We start from the raw sequence: 26,931 nt of genomic DNA, 5'->3' as shown, positions 1-26,931 counted from the left end.
AGCCGACTAACTACATTTACATTTTACATTTACGTCATTTAGCAGACGCTCTTATCCAGAGCGACTTAACTAAACACAAATGCTTCGTTTGTAAATTAAACTATCTGTAAATTTAAAAATGTAAAAATCGTGCTGTCTGGTTTGCTTAATATAAGGATTTTTAAAAATGATTTACACTTTACTATTAAGTTATCTTTACTTTTTCTCAATTATGACAATTGGGTACTTTTTCCACAACTGGATATTTCCCTTAAGGACCAATGGAATGGTCTACAATGTGCACACCCCGCCCACGTAAAACGAACTCGCCCATTGATACAAGGTAGGTTGACAGATTTGTAAAAAAAAAATGTAAACAAACAACTGGGAAATCAATTGTGTTCGTGACATTTAATGCTAAGGCGAAGACAACTTTGATTGGGAAAGGTTGTAGCTTGATAGCTACGTTTGTCATTTTACTTTAATTGTTTATGCAAAACATAAATGGCCAGTCTGATAGTCGGATGTAGTTGTCGGTAGCCCAAGGAAATTGCGTCAGTTTTTTCCTCGACATACTGATTAAGGTTGGTTGGTTGTATGGATCATTAATTAGCTAGCTATACGAGCATAATATAAGTGTCTGTTTATGGCAAAACTTGAGTTGATTAGCTGCTCAACTGCATCGACGCTCGGTCGACGGTTGCTAGCGCGGAGGTGGATCCGCCTGTCATTGTCGTGAGTGCGGTGTGTGATGCTGCACTTCAGCGCCAGGCTGTGCTGTGTTGTTAGGCCGCTAGCGAGTTTGTGTTGATTTTCGCTACTGACAGTGCTTAAATGTGTAAAGTGTATAGTCATTGCAAATTGTGTAGTAGTAACTAGTATCCTCTAGCGTTATGCCAAAGTTTGGATGGAAACGTTATTGCTGTTATGGTCTTGCTCTCGACAAGACTGGCTAGGCAGTTATGCTACTGTAACTAGCTTAGCCTATCTAGCACGACGTTTGCAGGCTAACTAGCAAGCTAAGTCTTGTTAACATCACTAGCAGCAGTTGGTCTACAAACAACTTAGCAGCTTAGCTAGCTAAGTTGCTGATATCACTTGCTATATCAATTTACGCAATATGATAAACTGTTAACAAACGGCCAGGCAGTTGACAGGTAAGCTAGTGGTGACGGGCATCGGGTGTTGACTGCTGATTGTAGCCCGAAGGCCGGTAGATGGCGCTTTCGCAAACGACTCAGTATCGCCATCTGCCGGCCTTTGGGTTATGCTGATTGTAGTGACTGTCGAAACTGTTCTGACTTGACACTGACAGTTTACGTGGTCTACTACTAGACCTCTACGTATCCCAAGTAGGTTTGGATTAGTTAGCTAGTAAATAGTCTGTAGATTTTCCACTGCTATTTTCAGGTTGTCTGACTGCATTTTAATCTCCCTAGGCCCCAATCTAATAGCCTACAGTGAGGCTCAGAGCTGTCGTAATGTCGGAGCCCAAGGCACCCACCCCGACTCCGGCTGGAGACACATACAAAGGATGGCTATTCAAATGGACGAATTACATCAAGGGGGCTACCAGCGACGATGGTTCGTCTTGAGCAACGGTTTACTATCTTACTACAGGTAAGAATGGGGCGAGATGGGGTGACATGACATAGTACCTCTTTGCATCCTCTGTAACAGATAAGACTAACAGTTACCAGAAAAATTTCCAGCAGTTCTGTTAACAACAGTAAGGGCAGGTGTTTGGCAGGTGGGAGCGAAGGACACTGTGCTAGCTAGCTTGTTAGCTAGGAGGACTCTGGTACACAGCAGGCGGGGGCAACACCTGTAGCTAGGTCCTAGGATACCGGTAGACAGTGTCCTTAGCCTGAAAAACTCTGATAATACTTTTATTTCCCCTTTGATCCAGACCATTTTAATCGCCTAGACAATCAAGGGAAATCCCAAAATATCAAAAGTGTCACACAAGCATGAAGATGGCATGCTCGATGGGGGGGGGGGCGTTCCTACAGATGCCGGAATGCCACCATGCAGGAACGCCCTGAATTGCGGGCTGCAATCACACGCTATTGGAAAAATCTAGAAGAATGCCATTGTTATCCAGGGATATGGCTACGGTCATTTGTCACTGTCAATGTATAAACGGTTACATTATAGCTGTGATTTGCTCTGTGTTGCGTTGACATTTCCCCTGCACTACAAGGTGAATACAACTTGCTCTCCTTTATCATGAGTTTTGACTATGGCGCACAGTATCATAAAGAAATTGAAGCTAGAGGTCATCATGGATTCCCTGTGTAACTCTTTGCGATTTAATGGTGTCACAATATTGCATGACTCATCTCCGTTTTGCTTGCCACAAAGAGGTGTCTGAATACTTAGTGGTGTTTTCAGCTCTGTGGGGGAGTCATCATGTCTTCACAGGGCTGTGTAAAATGAGTCGTGTTTGTTTAATGGGTTTTGGAGACAGACTGTGTACCATTCACCTCCAGACTGTGTACCATTCACCTCCCACTCCAAGCACGCTGTGTGTGTGTTGCGTGAACAGTACTGTTTGCCTAACAATTTAGAGTCTGGTGATAAGCACATCCAACAATTCACACACTTTTCATGTTCCTATCTCTGAGTCTTTTTTCCAATGAGGTTGTTTTCTCTCGAGTAACTTGCCAAGACTGCATTTAGCGAGACATTTGCTCAAAGGTTTTTGCAATCATGCAAAATTGCCAAACCAGAAATGGTGCAATGAAATGTTTTTCCAACACTAGGCTAGATTGCTTTGTTCCATATGAACAAATTAGTTAGGTCACAATAGCCAATAGTCCACACTGAACCATCAGTCAGCTGGTTTCTATTGCCACGTTCCCTGTAGTCTGAGTATTGGGTCCCCCCCTCCTCTTTGCTGGTGTAATCATAATGGTTCCTGGTTAAACTGGCTGTAATCAGAGACCTTTACTTAATGGAATGTCAAAGAAAACATTAATGTGGAACAGAGAGCATTGTTGTCCAAAATTAGGTTACTCAATTTTGCTCCAACTAGCCTAAGGCTACCTCAGTCTGAACATATTCCTAGTCTCTATCCCCTATTTCTGGTGTTTGCAGAGAAAATAAACCGGGTAGGTGAAATTGTCTTCCAGTAGGCTTAGAGAAGCTTCTGCCATATTGCTTCCTATATGGTTCCTTGATGAGCAAACACTGAAGGGGACCAGGTTAGGGGTCTAGGGAATGTTTTTGGACCAGGCGCGGCGCTACAAGCAAGAGTTGACTGGATAAGGAGCTGGTTCAGGAGTTGACTGGTTACAGAGTTGACTTTTTCAGGAGTTGACACTAGTTAAACCCACCCTCTCTCTCCTGTTTCTCCCCAGGACCCAGGCGGAGATGGGCCACACGTGCCGGGCACCATCAACCTGGCCACAGCCAACATCGCGGTGGAGGACTCGTGCAACTTTGTCATCTCCAACGGCGGGCGCAGACCTACCACCTGAAGGCCAGCTCTGAGGTGGAGCGCGCGCTGATCACCGCCCTAGAGCTGGCCAAGGCCAAGGCGGTCCGCAATCAGGCTGAGTCTGGTGAGGGAGGGAGAGGAGGGAGAGGGAGGAGGAAGGGATTTGTCTGTGTAGAACAGTCTGTGATGGGTACAGAGAGAGGGTACGGAAAGGAGGGTTGAGGGGGCTGTCTGAGTGGAGTGTATACTGTATGTGTTTCTTCATGTTCCTTTGAGAAAGAGGAGGTTATTTTACAGTTTACTGTATAACCCCAGTAAAATTGATGGGGTGGGGGCTATCATTCTGATAGAATGTAAAAAAATAAATAATGTTTTGTCATCTTTCAGACAATCAACATTCAGGTCTCGACCCACCCAGTGTGTATGTGTGTGTATATATATATATATATATATATATATATATATAACTCACTACCGGTCAAAAGTTTTAGAACACCTACTCATTCAAGGGTTTTTTCTTTATTGTACTATTTTCACATTCTACACTTTTTTGGTTACTACATGATTCCATATGTGTTATTTCATAGTTTGATGTCTTCACTATTATTCTACAATGTAGAAAATAGTAAAAATTAATAAAAACCCTTGAATGAGTAGGTGTGTCCAAACTTGTAACTGGTACTATGTGTGTGTGTGTGTGTGTGTGTTCAACCCTTTCCTTTCTCTCTTCTCCAGACGACTCTGGTGATGAGTGTCCCACTTCACCCCCTACCTCGGGACAGGCCGGAGGGGCACGTAACTCTAACTCAGAGGTCCAGTCCACACTACGCACGCTGGGCAGCAAGGTGGAAGACCTGAGCACCTGCAATGACCTCATTGCCAAGCACGGCTCCGCCCTCCAAAGGTCAGGGGTCAACCCATCACTCTCACACAAACCTTACAATAAACAACTGGTTGAATCCCCATGTATAGACAATCGATAGTAATGGAAGATAACTTTGACCACACACATAGAACACATCAACGGATGCAAAAAGCTATTGCTCTGTTCTATCCTTACAAGCGCATAGTAACTGGTTGGCCAGATAAGGGCTAAGATTTTGGTATGGACCAGATATTTGTCTTGGTTGCAGAGTAGTCTTGAGTGAATAAACAAATGAGATGTACTACATACTGAAAGGGATGCGCTGAGGGGATGGGTTGAAGGGACTGGCTTACGCTCCTTGGCTGTGCCTCTGTCCTAGGTCCCTGTCAGAGCTGGAGGAGGTGCGGCTGGGAGGCGACACGGATGGCAAGATCCGGCAGGTGACGGAGAGAGCCACGTTGTTCGCATCACCTCCAACGCTATGATCAACGTGCGTGTTGATGTTATAGTTTTTATAGTATGCAAAGGCAAAACTGGTTTACAAAGCATTGTACATAGAATACAGTGTAGGTCTAATAAAGTAGTCTAATAATATAGTAAAGACAGCTGTACCTTGACTGTTACACAAACATTTACGAGGCTTTGTGGTGTTGTGTGAATGTTCTTAAAGCGTTTCTGTGACGTTTCCCTGACATTCCTCTAACGTTTCTCCCCCCAGGCGTGCAGAGACTTCCTGGCCCTGGCCCAGGCCCACAGTAGCGTGGCAGAAAGCCTTGCATTCGGAGCGGGACCAGAGGATAAGACTGGAGGAAACATTGGAGCAGCTAGCCAAGCAACACAACCACCTGGAGAGGGCCTTCAGAGGAGCCACCGTACGCCCCTTCCCAGAGCAACCCCACCCTGGACAGCAAGAGTAAGGCATCACCTCAGACCCCGAACAAACTGTTACATTAACTCTGTGACCCCTTACCTTTTAACTCCCTAACTCCCAAACTGACTGTTAGCATGCTAGTTAAGTCAACCAGTGAATCTACAACCCCACTCTCGTTCATAATATTTAGTTTTCTTCCTCTCTCTCAGGTTCGGGCTCAGTAAAGGGCGACGCGAGCGACGAGGATGATGAGAATGAGTTCTTTGACGCCATGGAGGACCCAGCGTTCATCACTGTACCGGCCGACCCCAAGTATCATAGGTCAGCACACCTTTACCTCTTTCTTTTTACTCGATCTGATCTGTCCTGTTTCTCGCTCTCTTCCTTCTCTCTCAACCTCTCTTTCATCAATACAAATGGCATGGTATTTTATGAGTGATAAACTGAGCTTTTAAAAAGGCAAACTGTAATTGGTCAAATGCAATTCTTTCTTTCTCTCTATATATCTCTGTTTCTTTCTCTTCCACTCAGAAGGTCAGGAAGTAACGTCAGTGGTCTCAGCATTGAGACTGGAATCGATGACCAGTCGGTGAGTCTGTCACTGTGTTTTAAGTTAAATATTTTTTTAGTTACTTGCTTTACTTGTCCTTGAAATAATTGTTTTTGTTTGTTCTGCCTTCTTCTTTGGCCGCCCACAGCTTTGTGACGAGCAGTCGTTGGGGTCCAATTGAGTCGCCCCCAGTCCCTGGAGGTGGAGCCAGTGAGGAAGAGGCGGACCAAAATCCCAGACAAGCCCAACTATTCTCTGAACCTCTGGAGCATCATGAAGAACTGCATCGGCAAGGAGCTCTCCAAGATCCCCCATGCCTGTAAGAAACACGTGTGACTGTAGACTATTGCAGCACACCCTAACCGTTGCTTTCAGCTCTGCATTGTATTGAACGAGTGCAGAAGGCAGGGAACGACTTTCTGGAGTGAAATGCATCTACAGGTAACTGCCATGGAAATACTTGTTTAAATGAGGGATACAAAGTATATTGAAAGCAGGTGCTTCCACAGGATGGTTCCTGAGTATATTAAGCAATTAACATCCCATCATGCTTAGGGTCATGTATAAAAATGCCCAGTTGCCTAACTATTTTGGCTACCATGGCTAGAAGAAGAGATCTGTGATGTTGAAAGAGGTCTTAAAGGAGCATAGGGGGTTTTAAAGGGTGTGTGTGTGTCTCAGTCACAAGATCTCAACCCAATTGAACATTTATGGCAAATTATGGAGCGGTGCCTGAGACAGCGTTTTCCACCGCCATCAACAAAACACCAAATGATGGAATTTCCGTGGAACAATGGTGTTGCATCCCTCCAATAGAGCTCCAGACACTTGTAGAATCAATCCCAAGGCGCATTGACACTTTATGTCAGTGTTCCTTTATTTTGCCAGTTACCTGTATTTTGCCCCTTCCATTCAAAGTTTCCTTTCTTCCTCTCCCCTTTTCTCCCCTTCTCAGGTGAACTTCAACGCAACCAATCTCCATGCTCCAGCGTCTGTCCGAGGACTTAGAATACTACGAGCTCCTAGATAAGGCGGCTAAATGCCAGAGCTCTCTGGAGCAGCTGTGCTACGTGGCTGCCTTCACCGTATCGTCCCTACTCTACTACGGTCCACCGCACAGGAAACCCTTCAACCCCCTACTGGGGAGACCTACGAACTGGACCGGCTGAGGAGAGCGGCTACCGCTCACTGTGCGAACAGGTAAAGGAGGAGGGGGGACACGGGATGACTGGTAGGAAAGGAGGGAGGGTGGGCAATGGGGGAATGACTGGTTGGGAAAGAGAGGAATTGGAAAAACAGAAGGGGGGGAGAGGGCTACAGGTTCAAATGGGTGAGGGGCTAAGAGGGGAGGGGGCAGAGAGAGAGTAGGAGAGAAGAAGCTTTGCATCTACAGTGCTCCTTTACTGTCGATGATGTACAGAAATGGCTATATGTTTTTAAAACCAATACACATTCAATAAACCACGAATTGACATCACAACAATTTGATCATATCAATCCAAAATCAATCCGGTTTATTACAAGTTGCAACAAGGAGACCCCTCCCAGAACAAAAGCAGAGCAGGCCCTTAAATATTAATCACACAGCATCAAATGTTCTGTAAACACCAGCCCGAGAGGCTTGCAGGAAGTCGCTGCGAAAGTGTCACAGATCCATTATCACTGTCCTCGAATCCAGTCTGGCGTCAAACATTAACCATAACATTCAACACTGGCAGACATTTGATACTGGCAGTTAAACAGGTCAAAGGTAAGAACATCAGTACTTGGTTACAACAGATAATTATATACTACTTATTTAAATATATTACTTAAACATACATGGTTAACTCCTGTTTCCCTTCCCCAAGGGAATGCATCTGTCTGCGTCTCCCCGCACATACAATCATGTTTATTACATATCAATTCATATCAACAGTAAATCAAATACAGGAAAATAATTACTCATTTACAATTCCCACAGTACATTTACAGAGAGGGCATCTATGGGTACAAACAGCCAGTTAGTCAGAGAACTGTCAAGAGTCACAGCGTTGTCAATAACCTGTGGTGCTGAAACGTCCTGTTCTGCTTGTAGCATATTCCAATAGTCCGCCACATAATACCCATAAAAACACGGAAATGGTTCCAGTGGTCTTTGCGCCATTCATTTTTCACATCGGAATTTTACAAAAAAATCGAATGAATTGTGTGTTTGGTGTATGCTTACCTTGGCGTGATGTTTTGATAGCCATGAGTTTTATCAATATATTAGCCTCAATTGCCTCAATAAAATGTGCTATGCTAATTATTCATAAAGTTACCTTGTCGAGAGAGATTTGCACGGTTATCAAACGTCACGCCAGGGTAGCCTACACGAAACCCAGACCTTATATGAAGTAGTTCTAAAATCCCAGATGGAAAAATGAATGGTGAAAAAACGCATTGGAACCATTTCTGGGTTTTATGACTCATGCTGTGGTACTCCATTCCCTGGGGAATTACTGAGAGGAAAACACCTTCTAGTGGCAGCTGTGGGAAACAACTGCACTCTACTCCCACATTCACACTCTTATGAAACTAATTTGCATAAATTGTTTAAATATGTTGTTTTAGCCCAGCACAGCCACATCTGACTCAAGTAATCGGCTAATCATCAAGCCATTGATTAGTCGAATCAGGTGTTTTAGTGCACAGTTAGAAAGAAAAATGGTACCTTGTGGGTCCCCAGGACTGCAGTTGCGAAACACTGTGCTAAGTGACTCCAATTGTAATATAGCCCCTACCCAATCCTCCTCTATCCCTTCCTCCAGGTGAGTCACCACCCGCCTGCAGCGGCTCATCATGCCATCTCAGAGAGAGGCTGGACCCTCCGACAGGAGATCTCCCTCGCCAGCAAGTTCAGGGGAAAATACCTCTCCATCATGCCTCTGGGTAAGGCAGTGTGTGAGGACTGGTAGCTGCCAGCGAATGTCTCCATCATACTCTTTTTTATTTTTTTGTTTAGTTGGCATTTTACATCTTTGCTGTGGTGTAATCATCTTCCACAGGTTCTATCCAATGTATGTTTGAGAAGAGCAACAATCACTACTCGTGGAAGAAAGTCACTACAACAGTACACAACATCATTGTGGGCAAATTGTGGATCGACCAGGTAAGAAAAATGTCACACTCAATCTTTGGCATAGACGCATCCAGATCCTACAATGGGCGTTAGGAGATTTTAGACCAATTCCAAGTATAAAAAAAAAAACATTCAAGATTTATTTTGGTGAACTACACATTCCATTCTCTCTCTGGTTTTCTCAGTCGGGAGAGATAGACGTGGTGAACCACCGGACCGGCGACCGCTGCCATCTCAAGTTCGCCCCCTACAGCTACTTCTCCAGAGACGTGGCCAGGAAGGTGACTGGCGTGGTGACAGACAAGGAGGGTAAGGCCCACTATGTGCTGTCAGGGACGTGGGATGAGAAGATGGAGTTCTCCAGGGTGATGCAGAGCAATAAGGGAGAGAACGGCGCCGAGGGCAAACAGAAGACCGTCTACCAGACGCTCAAAGCCAAGGAGCTCTGGAAAAAGAACCCACTACCGTGAGTAGAGTGTGGGGGTGGGTGAGGTTGTGTGGGTGTGTTTTTGCTGAAGAGGTGCAGCAACCGAAAAATACATTTGGTGTGTCAAAGAAGACGGCTTTTTCAATCATCTCATCTTTGGTCTTTCTCTCTCTTTCCTATCTGTCCCTTCCACTTCCTCCTCCTCTCTCTCTCTCTCTCTCCTCATTCCCCTCTTTATTTCCCATCCCCTCTCTTCCTCCCATCTGCAGTGAGGGAGCGGAGACCATGTACTACTTCTCGTCGCTGGCGCTGACACTCAACGAGCCCGAGGAGGGTGTGGCGCCCACCGACAGCCGGCGGCGGCCTGACCAGCAGCTGATGGAGGCGGGCCGGTGGGACGAGGCCAACGCCGAGAAGCAACGGCTGGAGGAGAAGCAGAGGGGCGTCCGCCGCGAGAGGGAGAGAGAGGCCCAGCGTGCAGCCAACCTGCCCGAGGAGGGGGCAGAGGGGGGTGGAGGTAGCAGAGGGACGGTAAGAAGAGGGAGGGCGAGGGATGGAGGTGCAAGAAGGACTACGTCCCCAATTATCTCTCCTTCCTTAGTGTTCACTTGTTGACTTTCCTATACTTATTTGAAAGGAAATGACTGGTATAAGAAACATGGTGGAGACGCCCACTAACCAATGCCTCACCAATCCAATGTGTGGAGTAGTAAACAAGTGCAGGATATTATTGGGACATGCCCAAGATGGGAGCAAGATCCATTTCCTGTGTGCTTGTGAGTAGCAAGTACTCCCCATTAACTTGAATGAGGAGTCTGTGCTCTTTTGGCTTCTATTGTAGCTAGAGAGAGGGAAATGAGATGGAGGCAGGTTTGAGGGAAGAAAAAGTGAGTGTCGTCCTAGAGCTGTCTGTGTTCATATTCTGTCTACCAGTCTGTCCCTTTCTCCTCTTGTACAGTTGAAGTCGGAAGTTTACATACACCTTAGCCAAATACATTTAAACTCAGTTTTTCACGATTCCTGACATTTAATCCTAGTAGAAATTCCCTGTCTTAGGTCAGTTAGGATCACCACTTTATTTTAAGAATGTGAAATGTCAGAATAATAAGAGAGAATGATTTATTGCAGCTTTTATTTCTTTCATCACATTCCCAGTGGGTCAGAAGTTTACATACACTCAATTAGTATTTGGTAGCTTTGCCTTTAAATTGTTTAACTTGGGTCAAACGTTTCGGGTAGCCTTCCACAAGCTTCCCACAATAAGTTTGGTGAATTTTGGCCAGTTCCTCCTGACAGAGCTGGTGTAACTGAGTCAGGTTTGTAGACCTCCTTGCTCACACACGCTTTTTCAGTTCTGCCCACAAATGTTCTATAGGATTGAGGTCAGGGCTTTGTGATGGCCACTCCAATACCTTGACTTTGTTGTCCTTAATCAATTTTGCTACAACTTTGGAAGTATGCTTGGGGTCATTGTCCATTTGGAAGACCCATTTGCGACCAAGCTTTAACTTCCTGACTGATGTCTTGAAATGTTGCTTCAATATATCCACATAATTTTCCTTCCTCATGATGCCATCTATTTTGTGAAGTGCACCAGTCCCTCCTGCAGCAAAGCACCCCCATAGAATGATGCTGCCACCCCCGTGCTTCACGGTTGGGATGGTGTTCTTTGGCTTGCAAGCCACCCCCTTTTTCCTCCAAACATAACGATGGTCATTATGGCCAAACAGTTCTATTTTTGTTTCATCAGACCAGAGGAAATTTCTCCAAAAAGTACGATCTTTGTCCCCATGTGCAGTTGCAAACCATAGTCTGGCTTTTTTATGGCGGTTTTGGAGCAGTGACTTCTTCCTTGCTGAGCGGCCTTTCAGGTTATGTCGATATAGGACTCGTTTTACTATGGATATAGATACTTTTGTACCTGTTTCCTCCAGCATCTTCACAAGGTCCTTTGCTGCTGTTCTGGGATTGATTGCACTTTTCGCACAAAGTATGTTAATCTCTAGGAGACAACGCGTCTCCTTCCTGAGCGGTATGACGGCTGCGTGGTCCCATGGTGTTTATACTTGCGTACTATTGTTTGTACAGATGAACGTGGTACCTTCAGGCGTTTGGAAATTGCTCCCAAGGATGAACCAGACTTGTGGAGGTCTACAATTTTTTTTCTGAAGTCTTGGCTGATTTTGTTTTGATTTTCCCATGAGGCACTGAGTTTGAAGGTAGGCCTTGAAATACATTCACAGGTACACCTCCAATTGACGTCAATTAGCCTATCAGAAGATTCTAAAGCCATGACATCATTTTCTGGAATTATCCAAGCTGTTTAAAGGCACAGTCAACTTAGTGTATGTAAATTTCTGACCCACTGGAAATGTGATACAGTGAAATAATCTGTCTGTAAACAATTGTTGGAAAAAGTACTTGTGTTATGCACAGAGTTAGATGTCTTAACCGACTTGCCAAAACTATAGTTTGTTAACAAGAAATGTGTGGAGTGGTTTAAAAAACGTTTTAATGACTCCAACCTAAGTGTATGTAAACTTCTGACTTCAACTGTATATGTCTGTCTGTCTTTCACACGTTTGTCTGTCTCTCTGTCCCCCAAGCTGTCATTGAGGACTCTTTCATCACTGACTCGCCTTTGAAAAGCAAGTACTCCTCTCTTCCTCGTCTTTTCTCCCTATTGTCTCACTCTACCTTTACTCTCTCTCTCACAAATGATCCAATCCACTTTTCACAAGGTAGGTGTATTTAATACCTCTGACTATCCATCACCTCATCTCATCATTTCCCGCTTTCTTTGTTCATCCATCCTTGGTTTGTGCTGTGTTCAGCCGATGCAGTGGAGATTGGTACGGGAAGCGAGCCATGCTTCAGATGAAAGCAAGTACCACTAACTCCCCCCCTTTCCTCTGTCCATCTTCCTCGCTTTCTCCACCCTTTCGCTCTCTTATTCCCTCCCTTTCTGACACTTGATCCGTCTATCACTTTCCGTTTAGATTGTGTGTGTGTGTGTGTGTGTGTGTGTGTATATAGACAAAGGTAGTTAGACAAATACTAGCTAGCTAGCTTTCTTGTGATGCAAATATGCTAGTCAATCAAAACCAGGGTCGTATTCATTAGTGCACACTGTAGCAAAATGTTTAGCAACAAAAACAAGAGTTTCTTATTGGACAAGTTCAGGAAGTCCCCTCCCTGTTTCGGGACGTTTTTCTACCTACGCTGTCTATTGAATACAACCCAGATTTCCAGGCTATGCCTAGAAACGACTTGTTCTTGTGCTGTGAAATGCACATTTGAATTCTAATACTCAATAGAGGAATGTTTAAAGTATGTTTTGAAGAAAACTATTTTTGATATGCAGCAATGTCCAGTGGTGGCAAACAGCTCAGTAGCGTAGTAAAAGTAGGCTAGCTTTAATTTTGCACATCACACCAGTAAGTATCATCGTATATTAAATACATTTATTTGGTTAGGTTGTAGGTTCTTTTTTTATGGACAGTCTTCTTTCCCCTCTTCTTTTCATCATTTTATTCCTTTCTTGTCAATTTTTCATGTTCCTCTCTCCCCCTTCAGCGGACCCAGATGATTCTCCACCTCACACTCCAAGCAAGTAGCCCTCTACTCTCTTCCTCTCTATACCACTGTCTATTTCTATCCACACACTCACATACTCATCTGTCAGTCTTCCCTTTTGCAGCCCCACGTGGTCCGCCCCTCTCAGAGTATCAAAGCAAGTATTAATAGTTTGGGACACACACACATGATTTCATTCTCACACCTATTTAGATGCATTTTCCACATCAACCATCATATCTTTACATCTTGTTCCCCCCCCCCCAGTGGATGACATGGAAGGTCATTATGGAGCTGCGGTCAAAAGCAAGTAACGCCAGTGTTGTTCTTTCTCTCAGTCTCCTCCTCTGTTGTTATTTGTCTGTAGTTTGTGTCTCCTTCCTATTAGAAGCTCTAGTAGTTGCAGTATCACTTGTTTGAGAAATACTAGTTCCCAAAGTCTCACGGCGTTCGTATGTGTGAAATGTTGTAGCACTAGAAATGAACTCTGGGAACTATTGTAGCTAGACACCACCATACTGCAGCAATGTTGTCCTTGTCACCGTATTGTTCTAATGTTCCGGTTCTCCAGGATCATACCAAAGAGGGATGAGCCAATACTGTCATAATCATTGCTCAAGCAGTGACAGAAAACCCCTGATCTCATCCTTCTTTTATATGGTCTTGATGCAGAAGTTCCTTTCCCAAAGCTTCCATGGCTGGTCCTCAACATCTATGATTCTTTCAATAGATTAACTCGTTCTTTTTCTTGTTATTTCCGTCAGGCGTCCACCAGGACAACTATGAGGCGATGTGGTTCGAGCGGACCGAGGACGCCGTCACGGGAGAGTCCATGCACGTCTACAAGGGGGGCTACTGGGAGGCGAAGGACCTCGGCAACTGGGACATGTGCCCCGATATATATTGATCCCCCCCCCATCAGCAAATTGTACTAACCCAGGCATTTGGAACATGGAAGGCCAAGCCACCCTTTTTCCCCAATTGAAGAAGGGGTAAACTGGGTATCGACACTGTTTAACCCCAACCCTCCCTCTTTCAGGATAGATTTTGGGTTGTAATGGTACCTCTCCCCTATCACTCTCTGTGAGGATGGTGTGCATAGGGGCTGTGAGACCCTGCAGGACAGTAGGAAAGTGCAACCGGACAGGGGGACAGACCTGCTTTCTTCTGCCTTCATCTTCCGTGTAGGGTCAAGTTGCCCCTAGATGCTGATCTGGGATCAGTTTTGCATTTCCCCCACTAATGTTTAAGGTTAGGATTGGAGGAGCCAAAGCTGATCCTAGATCTGTAGCTAGGGAAAGCTTCATCTTCACTTCGATGATTTGATATCTCCCTTTAGAGCCACTTTCTGTTTCTTCCTTTGCCCCTCTCTTTCTCTCACCCTCTCTTTATCTCACCCTCTCACCCTCGCTATGTTAGCCGTAGAAAAGACTGGGGGCAGAAAGGTGTAGTCTGGTTGTTAGATTCTAGCGATTTAACACTATCAAACAGAGACCCTTCAAATGTCAAACACTAACTCTACCTTGCTCCTCTTCCAAAGGATATGGACTAAATGCATATGAACATGGCATAAACGCATATCGACATGAACAGTTTGTGTGAGAGAATATGTCTGTGTGGGGGGGGGTTATTATAACAATGGGTTGGTGCTTATGTCCGCTTTGGGTCTGCCAGATTTTCAAAGCTTCACAAATGCTGTTTAAGAGGTGTGTTTGAGAGAAAGGGGGTGAGCAACAAATGCATGAGCCCGCGTGTGTGCGCTTGCATGTGAGAGTGAGAAAATGAATGCGTGTGTTTGAGAATGAGTGTCCTTCTCTAGAACTTGGTGACATCACATTAGCTTCTCTGCTGTGGCTGTTTTGCACAAGGATAGTTTGGGCTTGGAGCCTGTTATCCCTCTCGAAGCAGCGGAATCGGCTAAATGAAGGATGTATCGTCATAAAATACTATTTAAACAGTTCCTACAACTCCCTACATCCCAAATATGGCTTCCACCACCTCTTCAACAGCAAAACAATCTAGCGTAGCCTTATAGTTTTTATTAGGGTTAAGTTTGTGAGGCAGACTCGACCAAAACACATTGGAATAGTGGCCTAGTAATTTAGTGGGTGTGTGGATGCTTCCTAAATGGCACACTATTCCCTATATAGTACACTTCTTTTGACCAGACCCCTATTGGCCCTGGTCAAAAGTAGTGCACTATAAAATAATAGGGATGCAGGGGAGATTACTCTTAATCTACATGAACTAAAGTGTGTGTGTGTGTGCACTTGTACAGAATGTGAGCTTGAGTGCGAGGTTTGTGAGTTCCAAAAATAAGATAAATCCCATTTTATTTTCAAGTGTACTTAAAAAATGTGTTTGAGATCGAGGAAAAAAGGAATACAAAGCGAAACAGAACATTGCTAATATTTGTGTATATATCAAATGAAGTAATAATTAGTGCTATTAATAATATTGATAATTATAGTTAGATCTAAGTATGGTGATTGTGTTTAAGGTCAGAGAGAACTCCCAGTTTTTCTGAAATAGAACATTACTGTTTTTCTCCTAGAACTGGATTGTCCATTAATTGTAAGTCAACTGTAACTTGTTTGATCACTTCTGCATTGTCTCCTACTCCCTGGCCCTGTACAACTGATGTACAATACATTTGACTGAACAGTTGTGATCCAACAGTTTGTTTGCACAACAAAAGTTACTGCTGTGAAGACGCCACACAATGGTTGTGCTTTTTTTCTTCAAATACAAACGGTTGCTTCACAATATCAGTACATCAGTTGTCAAACCAGAGTTTGTACCCGTCTAAGAGTTGAATGTTCATCATTATTGTACTGCCATATTGTTTATATGGTCTGTGAGTTTAGTTTCTTTCACTGTCTTTTTTATTAATCTGTTTTTATTCATTTTTTCAATAATTACATCTTGTTTCTCCATTCGTCGTAGTGTCCTATCTTTTTATGCCCATTCATTCTCTCTGTTATGGATCTTGGTCAGTGCGCTGAGTATAACAGCTTTGCAGGGTGATGTAATAAAGCCTGACTGGAGAAGTGCACACTTGCTGTATAACGTCATCATTCCTCTAATGCAACACACTAAAGTGGGCAAAAAGCTTGCAATGGTGATGTAGTGGACCACAAAGAAAAAGGTTGGGAGACCCACTTGTATAAATGTATAGAACAATTGTTTGTTTAATGGAATATTGGATTACGCTCCAGTAAAACATAGTACAAGTTGAAGTAAAGATAAGAATTCTTCCAGCCCACGTTTGGATTTCCGCAGAATAGAGGTAGGAGGCACTTTTTGCATCTGCAATGCTCCACAGGTGGTAATTTGTTTTGAAAGGGTTTGCTGCCCATGCGCTCCAGTTCCAACAGCGAGCATCGATAGCCATATCGGCCCTCCCTAGGCACTGTGTAGATCTGAAAGGATTGGATAGATTTGAAGCAATGGTGAAAATTCCACCTAGCCTATCGATGGAAAGCTCGATCGCCTTTTTATCCTGGGGGAACTGCAATACCGGGTCAATGTGTGGAGCAAGCTCCTTTTCTGACTGGTTCTTTCATATCTACATGAAGTGCCTAGGGGGTGCTTCTCAACAGGGCTCTAGATCTGAATGTCCCATCAGTCAACCTGTGCACTCCCTCTACTTGTCCCCTTTGCCACCTTTCCGTGCAGCTTTTGGGTTCCTGGGCTGTGATTTCTGCAGCATGGCGAGTGTGTCCCTCTTCTCGATCTTCCTCAGCTGTTTCTTCTTCATCCTCTTGATCTTTGTTGTGTTCCGGATCTGGGATGGAAAATTCAGACAGGGAAAGATACAAAATTATGTAGCGCTTAGCCTGGGACCATATGTATCAAGCGTCAGAGTAGGAGAGCTGATTTAGTATCAGTATTGCCTTTTAGATCACAAATGAACAAGATAACATGGACATGGGGGAACCTGATAGAACAGCACTTCTACTCTGAGACAATTGATACATACGGCCCATGAAGTCAGCAATAGAGATCTGCCTGGCTCATGTAGGTTACAGTGAGAAACAAAGACTCCATCTCATTTGGGATCACGTGGGGCTGTGTGTGTGTTGCCTTACCACTTGCACAACCTCCGCCTTCCTCTCGTTCTCAGCTCGCCTTTTTAAGTTCTCCTCATGCCGCTTCCTCTTTTCCTGTAAGGGATGAAAGATACCCGCAAACAATTACATCATGAGGGGACGCCTAAACAATCACAGTTGCACTGCCAACCTCTAATGATGTGTGTTCAATAACACTGGGAACTCTGAAAAATACGAGGTCAAATCACGACGTCAGTGAGCTTCAGGTCGGAGCTCTAGAAAGAGGCCTGAGTTCAAAACGATTTCCCCCAGTCAGAGCTCGTTTTTTTCTGCCAGAGTTCCCAGTTGTCTTGAACACACTGGTCTGAGATTTCCGAGTTTCCAGTTGTTTTGAACGCACTGGTCTGAGATTTCCGAGTTTCCAGTTGTTTTGAACGCAGTCTAAGCACTACTTTAAGATGTTAGAGCACTAATGTGAACAGGTGACGACACAGACCTCTTTCTCCCTGGCCTTGTCCTCCTTCAGTTGCACTGAATATTTCTTCACCAGCTCCTTCTCTCGCTTGGCCTCCATCTTCTTCTCCCAGGAGGAGCACAGTGGCTTATCTCTTACAAGAGCCGAGAACCTGAAAAACAAAGCAATTCTATAGAGGTACATTTCATAAACAATTTCTGGACACCATAGGCACAGTGTTTGCATGGGCTGGGCTGACTAGTAATAGTTTGCATATGCATGCAGTTAATACATTGTAGGCTATTGCAACTTGCCCCTATATGACCCAATATGCCACTACTGACCTTTGCTTGTTGCGGTCTTTCCATACCCGTCCGGATTTCGGTTTCCCCAAAGGTATCAGGGCAAGTTTCTCATTTGACTCTGAACGAGTCCTCTTTTTGGCCGATTTATTTGGGCGGTCCGGAAAGGTCTCCATTGGTACGGGACCAGCCTTGTTTTCCTTCTCGTTACAATTATGTGACACGGCTGGAATAACTGTACCTAATGATTTCTCTACATGCGTGTCTGATTTTACTGGTTCTGTACATGCCTCAGCTGTTGCCAATGCATTTGATTTGGACTCGCTGCTTGGAAGTTTTTTCTCACGAGCCTTGTCGGCAACGGGTACCACGACTACAACCTCTGGTTCGGGTTCCGTCTGGTTCTCTGCATTCTCATTCGGTAACTCTTGAATGACAGATTTCCTTGTTCGGCGTGTTGGAGTCTTCGGTACTTCAGAGTCAAGATACACAGCTGGGGTCCGTACTCTGCGCCCGCTACGAGTTCGAGTCACAACGGGAGGAGGCAACTCGTCCTCTTCGGCCTCCAGTCCTTCGTTTGGTGTTATTTTCTCACTTGTCGACATGTTGTCCAAATGATATGACGTTGTGACCACCAATAATCAATACATATGTTGTTATTACAGACCTTCAGAAGCGACAAACTGAGCAGAGTTCAAAAGCCCACGTGTGTGTTTATGATGCGAACCACCACCGAGGGAGAAGAGATGACAGGAAGTACGACAATACAGTTTGTGCCTTGGGCATTCCGTGAGACTGCCGCCTACTGGTAAGGCATCGGTACTGTCATAACAGACATCGTCACATGACAATATGACAAAACTTCCGCATCTCATCTGTTTACGTTCAGTTATTCAGTCAGTGGATCACGAGATTCAAACATGGTTTGCTCAAGAGTTGGAGTTGTGCTACTGTATTCCCTCTTTGCAAGTACAGTAAGTACTCTTACATAGATAATATCGTAATAGCTTAGACTGAATTAGTGGGAAAAGAAAACAGACAGATGGCAAGCCTCCTTTTGGAATGAACTTAAATTTTGAATGATGTTTAGATTAGCCTATAACTTGAACTAATCGCAGGTTCCTTGAACCATTTACCCGCTGGTGCACTGACTTAGCATATCTGGGTTGATTGCTTTCAAAGTAGCTAGCTAGCAACATTTCAAACTCTGTTTAGCTGACATTAACTATCACAGTTGATCTACTGCAAGCCATAGAAATTAATAACGTAAATGTACATTAGAATGACCTCTTTTCCCCTCTGTATTCATTTTAATCGAGAAGTAGACCTTTTCAACTTTGGCAAAGCGTCAAGTCTATTAAACATAGTGCACTGTGTTCGTAACAGATTCTAGTTTTGTGAACAGAAAAGAAAAACGCTGAATGTCGGCCCAGTTTCACCTAGTTTCATCCTCTCACACTACCCCTGACTGGACTTCCTCTCACTACCATATATTTGGTGGTGAGAACGTTCTAAACGGATGCTTCAGCTTTATAGCCCCTGTGAAGTGTCAGGGTTACCCCTTCTGTCTGTGGTTGATCTAGCCATATAAATTAATAAATTAAGCCATATAAATTATACAAATTAAGCCATATAAATGAATAACATAAATGTGCATTAGAATGTCCTCTTTTGCTCTCTGTATTCATTTTCATCGCGATGTAGGCCTTTTCATTTTATACACCCAGCAACATCACTTGACTAGAGGACAAAGATTGGCAGTCACGTTGTTGCCAACCTTGTGCCATCACCTGATAAATCACCCCTTCACCATAAAAAGCTGAAACTGTAACAGAACAGTTACATGACTGCAATGAAATTATACCAATTGCTCTCAAGATGCGTTCCCTCAGACAACTATCTCTCTAAAGTTACTTTGATGTAGCCATAAAAAACAGCACATTGACTGCATGGCTCCCCCGGATTTAAAACTACTATATGTGACCCTTACTTTGTTTAAATATCTGTCAGCTTGGGGTGCCGCAGACCTTCAGTGTGGACTACAAGAACGACTGCTTCCGTAAGGATGGGGAAGAGTTCCGCTACATCTCCGGTAGCATCCACTACAACAGGATCCCCAGGGCCTACTGGAAAGACAGGCTACTCAAGATGTATATGGCCGGACTGAACGCCATTCAGACGTATGTAGACTTAGCCTGACGACTCACACTAAGTTATTTCGCTGCTCTGTCGTTCGCTACATACTTTAGTCTGAGACTGTCATAATTGAAGTTGTTTGTGGTGAAGAGGGGCGTTGTACAAAACAATGTCATCAGCGATTGGATCGTCTCTAACCAATCAGAGTATCAATCCGCCTCTTTACTCACGTGTGTTCTGGCTCTGGCCCAACCCATTGGTTTCTGGACCAATCAGACGGCCCAGAATGTGTTCTCATTCGGTGAACGGTCGGGAGGTATACTCAGATCCAGACTCATTGTGGAGAAGAAACTTACGTCCGTAGGCTTGGAGTAGCGTTTAGCTGGAACAAGGAGTCTGGGTAGCCAGACAAATGTAGACTGGCCACTATGTCATAAATACACTGAATGCCAACCAGTTAGATGAGTGTCTTAAATGTTCCTTCTAGTTTTCAGTTAGTCATTTCAGTGGCCAATTGGTACATAGAATTGATGTTGATCAAGTAATTCAAAGACAGAGCCATTTAGTCACATCACCTCCAAATGTTGATAACCCAACAGAATTCCTTTGGTGGGCCGTAAACCTCAGACAGAGCTATGATTTACTATCCGGTGGTATGGACTTAAATAGTACTTCATTATCCATTTTGGTTGAAAAATGACATTTGACATTCCAGGTACGTCCCCTGGAATTTCCACGAGCCCACCTCGGATCAGTACAACTTCAGTGGGGACAGGGATCTAGAACACTTCCTGCAGTTGGCCCAAGACATTGGTCTGCTGGTTGTACTGAGGCCTGGGCCCTACATCTGTGGAGAGTGGGATATGGTGAGAGAATGACTGTAAACAATTGTTTTATGATAAATATACAAGTTGATGATATGATGTGTAATAATGTTGGCAAATTGTGCCTGTATTTCAAGTTGTTTACGGAAGACGATCAGTCACAATGTAGTAACGGCACTTCTACATCAGCCGTGTATTTCTTGACGGACTGTGTGATAATTTGCCAATTTCATGACCTGGTCTTTAGGGGGGCTTGCCTGCCTGGCTGCTCCACAAGAAAGACATTGTCCTACGTTCCTCAGATATAGGTGTGTATTGACCGTCAGATGAGAATGCAATGCATTCTATTAGTATTACAATATAAGAATTGTGTTTTTATGACACCTAAATCCGTTTGTTTCAGATTACATTGCGGCTGTTGATAAGTGGATGGGCAAGCTACTGCCAATGATAAAACCGTTCCTTTATCAGAACGGTGGACCCATCATCACTGTTCAGGTGAGTCATGTTGATATTCAATGATTAATACAAAATTAATTGGGGAATCAATAGCAAAAGTTCAGATAACTTCATATTGTGCCTTAAATCTCTACAATTCAATAGAAGACTGTTTGTCAAACATTGCCTCTCATCTCCTCAACAAGAGCCCATCTCTCTCTCTCCCTCCCCCTCCTCCCCTTCTCTCTCAGGTGGAGAATGAGTACGGCAGCTACTTTGCCTGTGACTACAACTACCTGCGTCACCTGACCAGTCTGTTCCGCTCCCACTTGGGGAATGACGTGGTGCTGTTCACCACAGATGGGGCTGGGGTCGGGTACCTCAAGTGTGGCTCTCTGCAGGGCCTCTACGCCACTGTGGATTTTGGCCCAGGTAGGCTTCTGAGGCAAAGATCTAGGATCAGATTATATTTCCCAAATCACTACCATACTGATAATAGGGGAAATGGCAAGACTGACCTTAGATCAGTGTCAAGGGGGAACTGATTCAAGTCAAAATATACACAACAAAGGTCAATGGTGATAATTTTTCAGTGAAATGCCTGGGATACTTGGTTAATGGAACAGGTATGATTTGAAGAAGCATAGGGGTGTTCAGTTGGTATGGTATCTATCTGTCTTAGATCTGACCGTGCTGTTGGGTGGTTGTTGATCATGTGACGTCTAACCTAGCCTATTTCCTTTGTTTGCCAAAACAGACGTGTTGACTCATTGCGCCTTAGAAATCTATGACTCATGTGTTATACCATCTCATCCAGCATTGTTCAATAACTGTCTCTGTCTGTCTGTATACGTCTGTATTTGTTTAACAGGTGGGAATGTGTCTGCTGCATTTGATGCCCAGAGACAGGCAGAGCCCCATGGACCCTTGGTAAGCGTCTCTGTCATTAGATGTTTATTTTTTATATTATTTTGTATAATTTTTTTCTCCACTCCAGATACAAACTTATACGAACAACAACTTACAGACGCACACAAACAATAACTACATGTCGTTAGATGTTAGTGGTAAAAGTCCAACACACTTCTGTCCTCTCTAGCATGGCCAGATAGTGCTGACTGTATCCTGTGTTGCAGGTGAACTCTGAGTTCTACACCGGCTGGCTGGACCACTGGGGAGAGCATCACTCTACAGTGTCCACCGCCATCGTGGCCAAGTCCCTCAACGAGATCCTCGCCATCGGAGCCAGCGTTAATCTGTGAGTCATGGTGGATGGATAGATGGATGGATATTGGGTATAGACAGCGAGATGGATTGATTGATTTGATAGATTCGAATGACAGACCTTTAAATTTACATTTTAGTCATTTAGCAGACGCTCTTATCCAGAGCGACTTACAGGAGCAATTAGGGTTAAGTGCCTTGCTTAAGGGCACATCGACAGATTTTTCACCTAGTCGGCTCGGGGCAACGCTCTAGTCGGTTACTGGCACAACGCTCTTACCCACTAAGCTACCTGCCGCCCCGCCTAAATGGTAGATCAAGTAATAATTAGTTCACCAACCAACAATGATTGATAGGAATATGTGTTGACATCATCACACATGAAACATTTAACATCAAAAAAGGCACAGAGATTTTTCAGCTGTTGACAACTAGTTATAAACCTCTCTCTCTGCAGATACATGTTTATTGGAGGAACCAATTTTGGATACTGGAATGGTGAGTCAAATTGTTCAATGATCCCATATTCTCTAGCGCTCTATTGCAGAACCCAATCTATTTCACTTTATTTGTGTTTGGCCATGATGTGAAGATTAGTTTATTTAAGTGAAATTGCCCAAGAAGCCGGTGTTTGGAGGATATATTGGCACGGGTGTTGTTAGGCCCGAGACGTTAGTCCAGTCAGATGGAACAGAGTAAATAGGCATTTTAACGTCATAGATTTAGCCGGTGGTTACTTGTGGAATAGACACCGGCTGGAATGCGGTTTTAACCAATCAGGATTCAGGATTAGACCCACCCGTTGTATAAAATCACGTTTGTCTCTTCATACTCTCAGGTGCCAATAGCCCCTATGCCCCAGCCTACTAGTTATGACTATGACGCTCCACTCACTGAGGCAGGAGACCTCACTGACAAATATTTTGCCATCCAGGATGTCATCAAAATGGTTGGTAACAGAGATATCACACTACATGTCATACATACAATATGTTTGATTAGATTATGCTTTCTCGTGACTTTTATAGCAAAAGTTTCTATGGTCAGCATTTTAGTACCCTGACTTCTTATAAGCTTGAAATGGGTAGTAATTAAAGGTAAATCGGTCAGTTTTACAAATGATTACCTAATGATGTCATATCCACCTGTATTTTCCCTCAACAGTATCGGAAGATACCAGAGGGACCCGTGCCTCCATCAACACCTAAATATGCCTACGGAGCTGTGCCAATGAAGAAGGTAAATAATCTTCAGACATTAAACATTTGAGTTAACATTTTTATCAACGTTTATTTGTCATATGCATGGATTAAAGAGAAGTGTACACAGTACAATGAAATGCAAGAAAAGGCACTGCTGAGATTCGAACTCAGGATCTCCTGTTTACTAGACAGGCGCTTTAACCAACTAAGCCACAGCGCCAGATAGAAATGTCTTTACCATTACCTTTACCTGACTTTGTTGACACATTGCACACAGTGTGGAGAAGTGTTGCAATATTTACATTTAATTTTTTTTGTCATTTAGCAGACACTCTTATCCAGAGCAACTTACAGTTAGTGCATTCATCTTAAGACAGCTAGGTGGGACAACCACATATCAAAGGCATAGAAAGTAATTGTATTATTAAAAAATACATTGTATCATAGGCATATCATAATACTCTACAAGCAAATGGATCTTTTCTCTTTTTCCTCTTGTGTTGATTGAGCATGGAGTGTAGACAGTGTAGAATAGAATCCAGTAGATTCCAACAGAATGTGTTTCTTTCTGCCTCCTCAGCTTCACACAGTAGTCGATGCTCTAGACATACTGTCCTTCTCCGGTCCGGTGAAAAGCCTCTACCCGTTGACCTTCATTGAGATGAACCAAGTACGTCCACAAGCTCAACGTCGGTCTGTCCTTTTCTGCACTAAGTGTAAGCAGCTATGGTTGTTATGATCCAAAATGGCTGAGAGGCTTTGCTCGCTTTATTTGTTTTCTCTCCAAAAGCCGTTTGGGTTCGTCCTCTATCGGACCAAGCTGCCTGTGGACTGCAGTAAGCCCACCCCTCTCTCCTCACCACTGAATGGAGTCCATGATCGGGCATATGTATCAGTCGACGGGGTGAGTTAGTCATCAAAACTTCCCCTGCAATTCATTTGGTTTGCTGCAAGTTAACATGTTGGTGCTCAATAATGGTCAATGGTCACAAATTCTTGTCCAAGGAGGACAGGTTCTTGTCCCGGGCTCAGCACTAGAACACACAATTTAGACCTTGATTAGTGAAATCTGTGTTGTAGTGCTGGACTGGAACCAAGACCTGCACAGCATGTAGGTTTCAAGAACCAGTTGGTGATCACTGTCATTCATACAAAGTCAGACTGAGGCACTGATTATTATCTCAAAAGAGGAAGAGAGAAAAGTCTTCAGGTTCTTCAAAAAAAGGAAAATGTCTGTTGTAATTCAATATGGTCTGTCATCAGGTTGCTGCTGGGATCCTAGCGAGGGACAAGGCCCTGACCATTAATGTGACTGGGAAGGCTGGGAGTCAGGTGGACATACTGGTGGAGAATATGGGCCGAGTCAACTATGGGAAAGACATCAACGACTTTAAGGCAAGATGTTCTTTTCAACAGTTATTTAAAGCTGGCTCTCCTGAGTAACCACCATTAATACAGCACCCTTCCATTAGCTACTTAATTCTACAGAACCTTATTCGGTCCCACTGAACATTATGAGCTGGTTGCTTGGAAATAGATTAAGCAAAGTTCTGGACTAAGAAGCACTTTGTAGAATTTGAATTGAACCTGCTTTTTAGCCCACCATTAGTATTATTTTGAGTCTGGGAATCCAACCCTAAGTGTCCTATGCACACATACATGACTATGATGTTTTGACTCCCTCCTTCCCTCTCTCTGTCTCTCTCTCTCTCTTTCTCTTTCTCTCTCTACAGGGCCTGGTGTCTAACCTGACATTGGGGGCCGACATCCTCACCGGCTGGGCTGTCTACAGCCTCAGCATCGACCAGGCTGTTAGCCAGGGTCTTCTCTGGGAGATGGGCTCTAGGGAGGCTGGTCCTCCACCACCCTCACCCCTCTCCGTCCCCTCCTTCTATGGGGGCACTTTCGTCATCCCCGGTGGCATCCCAGATCTGCCCCAGGACACCTACATCCAGTTCCCTGACTGGAGAAAGGTGGGGTTTTACCTTTTTAAGTAGATTTTAATTGTTTGTTGAATGGCTCTATTGTATGTTGTTCCTGAGCAGGGACCACAACTGCAAATGACCTTATAGATAATGTGACTGACTAGTCAACTGCAAATGGCCTTATAGCTAATGTAACTGACCTGTGTCATCTGTGCGCTGACAAGACTGTTGTGTTAGCCCTCTGAGCTAAAGCCTAGGCATTAGCCTTAGACACACCTCTTCATATCTCAGGCAAGGTTACTCATCACGTAAGCGTGGTTTGCTGAACCACGTTAGTTTCACATACCCTGGTGCAATATACAACTTGTTCATGGTCCCTGACACTACTGAATCCCGAACACGTACATTATTTCTAGTATTTTTTAAAATGCTATTCCTTTATGTTTTGTTTTTATCACTAGGGCCAGGTGTGGATCAACGGTTTCAACCTGGGCCGCTACTGGCCCGCTCGCGGCCCACAAATCACCTTGTACGTGCCCGCTAGCATCCTGAGCACGGCCGCGCCCAACAACGTGACCGTCCTGGAGCTGGAGGGGGACCCATGCACCCCCGGGCCCTGTACCGTGGAGTTCGCCAACACCCCGGTCCTGAACGCCACCGTTAAGTCTGACCACAAACACCAGAGGGCGCTGTTCCATAAAGAGGATCTCTTATGATGAGCACTGATCAAAAATGCACTTACTGTATGTATCTGGAAGTGATCTATTTTGCACTGATCATTTTAAATGTTTGTAATTTAATCACGGGTGGCTGTACCTCTAATATTACCTCTATTTGACAATTCAGTGTCTTAAAACCCTACATGACTTTGTTTACACTAGCATCTGTATTCAAAGGGAATTAAGTATGCCTCATTTGAACAGTATGTTTGTCTGGAAATGTACTCAAGTTCACTAAGGAAAATGAGTCATTTAGAAGTGCTATGAACTTGAGTAGTACTCTAAATGTAAGTTGAGGTCAGTGGTGCTCAAATCATGAGCCTGGAGGTCCCTAGTACTGCTGGTTTTCTTTTTATGTCAGTGCACTATGCAGCTGACAATACGCCTTTTAAAGGCATGTTCACAGAGATCACATTCATGGTAAACGCTGGCATGTCTGCTCAAGTGTAAATTACCTTTAAAAGTCTCTTATAGTGCACTGTGCTATAGCGCACCTTGAATTAAATCCTGCCCTATGTTGTGAATTGGGGAATCATGGTTGGGAAGGACGTGTGCCAAATGATCTGTGCCTTATTGTGTGCCACCTAACTGCAGGGATATTATGTTTTCATTGATTTCTGTAATGAACCATTGGGTGCGTCTTGTAAATGAAGTTATTGTGTTCAGCTGGAACCCTGATATGCTTCTTTTGCACAATTTGATGATTTCAAATACTTTGGGATTTCCTTGTATTTTGGTTGTTATCATTTTTGTTAATTTGAATGTGTTTAATGTCCAGGCACAAACCATGCTGTACTTTTTGATTTATAAATGTTTTAATAAAATGTGGTGAATGCAATAAT

At 44.0% G+C, this 26,931-nt stretch overlaps 2 protein-coding genes, 1 non-coding gene and 1 pseudogene across 3 annotated transcripts; 2 read left to right on the top strand and 2 right to left on the bottom strand.

Moving 5' to 3' along the window:
* The first annotated feature begins 275 nt into the window (after positions 1–275).
* Positions 276–13,720, top strand: LOC123482664 (annotated as a pseudogene).
* Positions 13,721–15,980: 2,260 nt separating this feature from the next.
* LOC121550283 (coiled-coil domain-containing protein 86-like) lies at positions 15,981–18,299 on the bottom strand. Its single transcript, XM_041862474.2, has 4 exons — positions 17,664–18,299; positions 17,362–17,491; positions 16,905–16,979; positions 15,981–16,600 (listed from the first exon to the last, which is right to left on the bottom strand). Exons 1-4 carry the CDS (start codon positions 18,224–18,226, stop codon positions 16,460–16,462), a joined length of 909 nt encoding a protein of 302 aa, XP_041718408.2. The 5' UTR covers positions 18,227–18,299; the 3' UTR covers positions 15,981–16,459.
* Positions 18,300–18,468: 169 nt separating this feature from the next.
* LOC121550285 (beta-galactosidase-like) lies at positions 18,469–26,924 on the top strand. The gene is given in 17 exon segments (XM_045210733.1): positions 18,469–18,595; positions 19,632–19,801; positions 20,473–20,623; positions 20,829–20,889; positions 20,985–21,079; positions 21,271–21,451; positions 21,891–21,949; positions 22,156–22,277; positions 22,701–22,741; positions 23,082–23,100; positions 23,102–23,192; positions 23,408–23,482; positions 24,026–24,115; positions 24,236–24,349; positions 24,709–24,840; positions 25,179–25,418; positions 25,832–26,924. Coding segments are annotated over 17 exon segments (1,950 nt in total). The 5' UTR covers positions 18,469–18,541; the 3' UTR covers positions 26,087–26,924.
* trnat-agu lies at positions 23,592–23,665 on the bottom strand. The gene has a single exon. It is a non-coding gene; the product is annotated as a tRNA-Thr (tRNA).
* Positions 26,925–26,931: the final 7 nt, after the last annotated feature.

The sequence above is a fragment of the Coregonus clupeaformis genome, chromosome 35 (genome assembly GCF_020615455.1).
Source record: "Coregonus clupeaformis isolate EN_2021a chromosome 35, ASM2061545v1, whole genome shotgun sequence".
NCBI lineage: Eukaryota > Metazoa > Chordata > Actinopteri > Salmoniformes > Salmonidae > Coregonus > Coregonus clupeaformis.
The sequence above is the reverse complement of the archived record's forward strand: the minus strand, read 5'-3'. Positions and strand labels throughout refer to the sequence as shown.

Excerpts from the sequence above, each read along its gene's own strand:
- LOC121550283 (XM_041862474.2), bottom strand. The coding sequence starts at position 18,226 with ATGTCGACAAGTGAGAAAATAACACCAAACGAAGGACTGGAGGCCGAA. Across the intron at positions 17,492-17,663 it reads AAAGACCGCAACAAGCAAAG|GTTCTCGGCTCTTGTAAGAG; the intron begins GTCAGTAGTGGC and ends TTTGTTTTTCAG. Across the intron at positions 16,980-17,361 it reads ACAAGGCCAGGGAGAAAGAG|GAAAAGAGGAAGCGGCATGA; the intron begins GTCTGTGTCGTC and ends CATCCCTTACAG.